The 6,272-nt window shown below is 38.9% G+C and overlaps 1 protein-coding gene across 9 annotated transcripts in view; it reads right to left on the minus strand.

The window, feature by feature from the left end:
- Pde1a (phosphodiesterase 1A) overlaps positions 1-6,272 on the minus strand; it is a 280,800-nt gene that overhangs the window by 53,630 nt on the left and 220,898 nt on the right. For all 9 annotated transcript variants that reach the window (XR_003835139.1, XM_029470632.1, XM_029470625.1 and 6 more), the window contains 2 exons: positions 3,862-3,978; positions 2,851-2,991 (listed from right to left, as the gene is read on the minus strand). Coding sequence is in view for 8 of the 9 variants with exons in the window: in XM_029470632.1 (XP_029326492.1) it covers positions 2,851-2,991; positions 3,862-3,978 (258 nt within the window). In the remaining variant the exon portion in view is untranslated. The remainder of the gene's footprint in view (positions 1-2,850; positions 2,992-3,861; positions 3,979-6,272) is intronic.

Below are 6,272 nucleotides of genomic sequence, written 5' to 3' on the forward strand. Positions count from 1 at the left end.
AGAAAGAAAGAAAGAAAGAAAGAAAGAAAGAAAGAAAGAAAGAAAGAAAGAAAGAAAGAAAAGAAAGAAAAGAAGTCACATGGTGGATTTGAAATTCTCTGCTTGTCCATTAATGTGACAACTCATATCTTTTCCGTGTAACCTTTGAACTTCAGAGTAAAAAGGATAAAAGAGAAGGTCTTTATTTGGTCCCCATGTCCTTGCAGTAAACAAAAGAAAACAACACAATGTGTTTGCACTGAATCGTATTGTAAGATGAAAACACTCTGGCTGGGCAGCCCTTTTTTTCTTTTTCAATTGTCTTCACAATTGAGCAGCTATTGAGTGAAAGCAAAGTGGGTGTGGCTTCTTCACCCTCCTTCGCAGCGAGCCAATCAGTTCACTCTCCACTGTAGAGTGTTATTTAAATAAATAGCGCTTTTTTCTTTTCTAGTTAACTTAAAAAACCACAACAAATTCACCTTATTGTCAGAGTCAGGACAGAGGCATTAGAAATCTACAGGCAAGTGGAGAACCCTAAGGCAGTGTTTCCCACAGACAACACTTAGAAAGGCTAGGAGCTCCCTAACCAATCTCATATATCATGCACACTAAAGCAAGGGAAAGTAGGGCCTTCCAGAAAGAACTGTGACAATGGAGACTCCTTGACCCAGAAGGTTTGGGGAAACTGAGATACTGCACAGGGGCACGCATTCAAGAGAAACCAAGAGTCCTGAAAATACTTAGGGCACTTTTTAAAGTGCTTTGGCATAGGGAGGGCATTTCTACAACATAGTGAAATTTTAAACTATTCCTTAAGTATTCATCTGAGATTCCCACCACCACCCATATCAACAAAGAGCCACAAGTATGAGCCACTCTAGACCACAAGACAGGGATGTCCTCCACTGTCTCCAGCTAGTGCAGCTAGCTGGCTGCAATCACACAAGACACCTCAAATGTAAGCCTTCCTGCTGGGACTCTTAGCCACAGGCCGTTGAGAGAGAGAAACAAATCACTGTCTCGATATACTGTGCTTTGGATGAATTTCTTGCAGAACAGATAACATGAACACAGGGCAGAAGAGGGACCCAACCCCAAGGCATGGAAGGATCTGCAAAGGACACAAGGAAAGCAAGGACTAAAAATGTCTTTAGTCAATGTGTACAGAACCGTGGGATAAACCCTCACACATGGATATTATATGTAGTCATCAACAGAATTAATTTCAGAATGAGAAAATGCAACTGTGATGATATTTTTCTGCCTTTGTCCATCTTGGAGAATCATGGGCCTGCTGTAGGTTGACCAGCTCTTTGGGACTCTATGCTAAGGTCTCAAAGGATCTTCCTGGGACCCTAGGCCTTATCATGCAGGGTGAAGAGCTTGAGGGAAGTTCATGAGTTCCGTGTGTAGGCATTGGAATGGGATGGTTCTGAAACAGCACATTGCTGAGATGCCAGCTTCCAACTCTGAGAAGAATTGTAACTCAAGAATCTAGTTTGAATAGATGCCACTTACAGACATTAATGACATTATTTTAGTAAACACTGGCACATAAGAAATTGAGAAGATGCAGGACTGGAGGGTGACTCATGGCCCATCCTCCCCAGTGCCCAACGTAGTAAGTATTTCTTTTTTCGGTCTAGTTGTATCCTGAACTGGAAGGCACCACAGAGATTCCCAGGCCTCCCACAATCTTCCCTTACTGTTACCCTAATTAATATCTGCAGGTTGCATATCTTGTTCATTCATTCATTCATTCATTCATTCATTCATTCACTGTGGTGCAAAAGTCAGAAAGGAATGCTCTCTGTCTCTGTGTTTATCTACATAATTCCCCCAATCCTCTGTAAGGACATGTCTGTGATTTCTAGTATTGTAAGCACATAGAAACAATCCTGAAGTTAGGTGAGCTAGAGAGTGAGTATTTATCCTTAACGTATTCTGAAGACACAAGGCTTTTTCTCTATGTCAATTATTTTACTTATTTTAATTTTGGTTTTTTTTTTTTTTTTGTAAGAATAAAGAATTTACATGGAAAAGAATGTAGAAACAAACTACTCTTCAAGAGAGTATCCTGCATGCCCGGACAACAACAACAACAAAAATATACTCCAACAACACATTGGAGGCTCCTTGTCTCATAATGCCATGTCAGGGCTTTATATACATATACAAATTTCTCTCTCTTTATGTCAGTCTCTCTGTCTCTCTCTGTCTCTGTGTCTTTGTCTCTGTATCTGACTCTCTCTGTCTGTCTCTCTCCCTCCCTCTCTTTGTGTATGGTGTAGTGTTTTTATGGAATTCATGAATGTACAAATGAAAGGGTCTTGTGTCTGTGTTTGTGCCTTTTCTAGGATCCTTTACTTTCTATTTGTTTGTACTGTATATATTATTTGTCCTATTCCAATGGGTTATTATATTATATTATATCACATTATATTATTACCCTTAGAAGCCTGCTTGTTTTCTAATGAGAGACAGAAATGGGATGTGTATACTTGAGAGATAATTAGATGGGTGAAACTGAGAGGGATAGAAGGTGGGGAAACCATAATTATTATATGTAAGAAAAAATCCATTTGCAATAAAAGGGAAACAAAGTACAAGCAAAAATGTACTACAATTCAAATTTTAAAAAATTAACATTAAATATATTTTAATTGACCTTTAAGTATGTTTTCTTCCACAGAATTCGAATACTTTCTGAAAAATGTATAACAAATTTGTAACATCCCAGTGAGTTTTACATGTATGTTAGAAATACATATGATATTGTACACATATTTTTTCATGGCAAGAGGAACTCAGGAGAATGGTGGGTGCTGTCTTCGTGCTAAGACACTTCATTTATAAAGGGTTTCTTACCATGATTCCTGTATGAAGCATTATATAATGCACAGTTTGAGTGACGTCAGCTGCATGGACCAAATTATGATATGGATTTTTGTGCTTGCTGTAACCAACTTCTAAGGCTTCTGCAAAGGCAATTAGGCAAGAAACAGGAATCTGTGGAAAGCAATATTTATGATCATATTTTGGCCAAAATTGTTATGCTACATAAGAAAGAACACAGTGTTTGAAAATGGAACCAAATTAATGAGACAAATATGGACAGTAACTTCAAGTTCAATGTGATTCATCTTGAAAAATCATATTATTGATATGTTAGCTTTCGATGTGGGGGCCTGTAACCCAAATGAAATGGCTCATACCATATAGTTCCATCATTTTATATATTTCACAGTCAAGGAAAAAAAGGCTAGTTCTTAAAAGTATAAAATGCCTAAATATAAGCAGCAAGGCCTAGCATTCCCATCTGTAGGAGAAAATCTGTGGCTTCCCAGTACTTTGTAGCCTCTACAATGCCCTGATCTCCCAGAAAACAAAAGCTGGAAACTCAGACTACTCAGAAATCTGAATCAAATTGGTTGCTTACATGATTCTAAATGAAACCAATTTGAAGACCCATCTTTTCAATCTATGCAAAGCTTCCAGTCAATTAGATGTGGTACTGACATCCCAGCACTCCTGTGGCTGAGTTAAGAAGACTGTTTGAGATGATCCTGTGCTACATCGCAAATTCACAGTTACCCTGGGAATACATAGAAAGACCATGCCTCGATATTAAAAAATTGATAGGGCTTTTGTGTAGTACATGGGTACTAGAACCTACAGTACTTCTTCAAGACACAGTTTCTATCCTGCTAGTCTTCTGTGAGTGAGCAGTGGCTTCATCAGACAGTGAGCTCATCCTGCTAACCTGTGACCTGCTAAGTCAACCTGAAGGCATCCATCAATGGCTCAGTGTTCTGTATCATCATTTTTATTTACATAACCAATTCTCTGAGTGTCTGACTATTTGTTGACATTTCTGACCTTGAAGCGGTTGATAAGATCATATCTGGTAAAGAGTTCATAAATCATAAACTTCAGACTATGCTCCCCGCTTGCTTCATTTAAGGCAAATACGTCAAAAGACCATTTATCAACTTCCTGTAGAAAAGAGAGTGAGGATTTTAGACATCAAGATTGTGCTGCTTTTCACAGAAACTGATTTAACATATTAATCACTGAACATGCAACATGGAACTCGCAACTGAACACATTGAACTACATTGTACTGGGGGACTCTGCTGTGACTGAGCTTCGAGAGTCTAGCTGTCAGGCATCATGCAGCACCAAGGTTTTCCCTCCAGCTGCAGGATGATGAAGCTGATGTGATAAACTTGTAATAAACAGTCTAATGCTGCCTTCATCTTTTTCTCCCTCTGACTTCCTGTTATAAATCATTTTCTAGAATGGCTCCATTTTAAGGCAGGATCACTGGTGTACGGGTGACATCAATTGAGGGCTAGAAGAAAAAATAGTCCGGGTCTTTGTTTCCACTCATCCAGCCGCCTGCTTCTTTCTTTGCTTGGCATTTTAGCATAAAGGGCCAGTAATTTAGCTTAAAGCTCTGATATTATCTGTTGTTTGGAGGGATGTAAATTCCAGAGGGAATCAGAGCCTTATCCTCCCTCACATGACCCAGGCTGACTCACTTATGGACCTCCAAGCGACAGTGAGAACTAGAAGTGGCTCATTTGATTGAAAAGAGGGTTAGTAATCTCGCCACTTCATGCAGTTCTTTGGAGGATGTAAGCAGGTCTATAGGGAAACAGATGACACCTGTGATGTACCCCCTCTCAGTGGCACTGGGAGCAGGAAAGAGGACTACCTGCCAGCACTGTCAGCACATGGTTTTGCTGAAGAAAATCTAATGGAGTACATTATTTTGTTCTAAAGAAGATCCTGCCTGTCAGTAAGGAAGGCTTGGTGAAAGCACACACACACACACACACACACACACACACACACACTGGCCGATTTAGTGTTGGATAGTTAAGTGGACAGTTAAAGCGATGACTAATTATATATGTGTGTCAACACCCTTCAGAGTCTCTTTCCATTATGTGACCATTGCTGTGCAATTTGCAGTCTATCATTGCAATTTGATAGACTGTGAGATGCTGAAACTAAATGAAACATCTGATGGAGCCTCTGTAAAAATCTGTCCTGTGAAATATAATAGTGACAACTTCCAATGGTACTTTAAATGCTTTGTTATTTATGTGTCCATCCCCAGGCAGGCTTTCCCATGCTATGGGGGCTAGAGGGCAACTTTGTGGAGTCGGTTCTCTCCTTCCGTCCTTAGGTGAGTCCCAGGGATCGAACTATTGTCACCAGACTCTTTTGGCAAACTCCTTTTACCACTGGATCATCTTGTCATCCATTTTTAATCAGTTAAAATAAAATGCCAATTAAGTCTTTGTTTACTTGCATGCAATGGTTTAATTCCTCCCATTTGGCTGCAGTGTGATGCTTAGGCACTGACTTTTGACTCTTTGTAAATTAAAAATCTAATGTTCTTACTAGAAGGAGTTTAAGCACTGGTAAAGTTTAATGAACAGTAAATCTTTTATAAAATTCCAAAGTTAATAAGGAAGAGCTGGTTCATATGTTCAAGGTTTCCAGTCCGAGGCTGGAAGATGAATTGTAACTCCTCGTGCCTCATGTGGGCTTTACAAACAGTTGTGATTGACACTTGTCACCTACAGGAGCTGTCTAATACCTATGCTGCCAGACTGGTATTTCTGGAGGGTTCTCAGAAAACTCATTCACTAAGATGCTCTTTCTCCGTGATGTTTATGCCCTTGACGTTGCATTTAATGTAGTTTTAATCAGCTATATTTTACACAATGACTGTGCTCTTCTACTAAAATGTTTTAGTCGGTTTTTAAGCAAATAACTTACAAATAAACAAAGAAAAATGGTTTTCTTGCACATAGTTGAAGAAAGAAATAGGAATGGCAAAAATCTTTCAAAACAGAGTAGTTATGTTGAAGAGGTGTGATACTTATGTGCTTGTCTTTATTGTATCTTTGGAGACAGGGATATATTAACACACCTCATGAAAAATGGCCAGCCTTTTAAAGTTAGTAATAGTTAAATCAGCAGAGTAAAATATAGAGAGGATGCTTGGGACAAAAGGAAAACACACACAAAAAAAAATAAATATTGAAAAATTTAAATTGGAATTCCCCCTTCAAAAGAAAAAAAATAACAGAAATAAAGTAAGCCAAAATCTCTTGGATAATAAAGGGAAATCACCATAGGTTTGTTTTAGGGACAAAGTTGAGTCCTCACAAACAAATTAAGAGACAGGAAAAAGAAGAGAAGAGAGAGAAGAGAAGAGAGAGAAGAGAAGAGAGAGAAGAGGAGAGGAGAGGAGAGGAGAGGAGAGGAGA

Source organism: Mus caroli, chromosome 2 (assembly GCF_900094665.2).
Source record: "Mus caroli chromosome 2, CAROLI_EIJ_v1.1, whole genome shotgun sequence".
In the NCBI taxonomy this organism is placed as follows: Eukaryota; Metazoa; Chordata; class Mammalia; order Rodentia; family Muridae; genus Mus; species Mus caroli.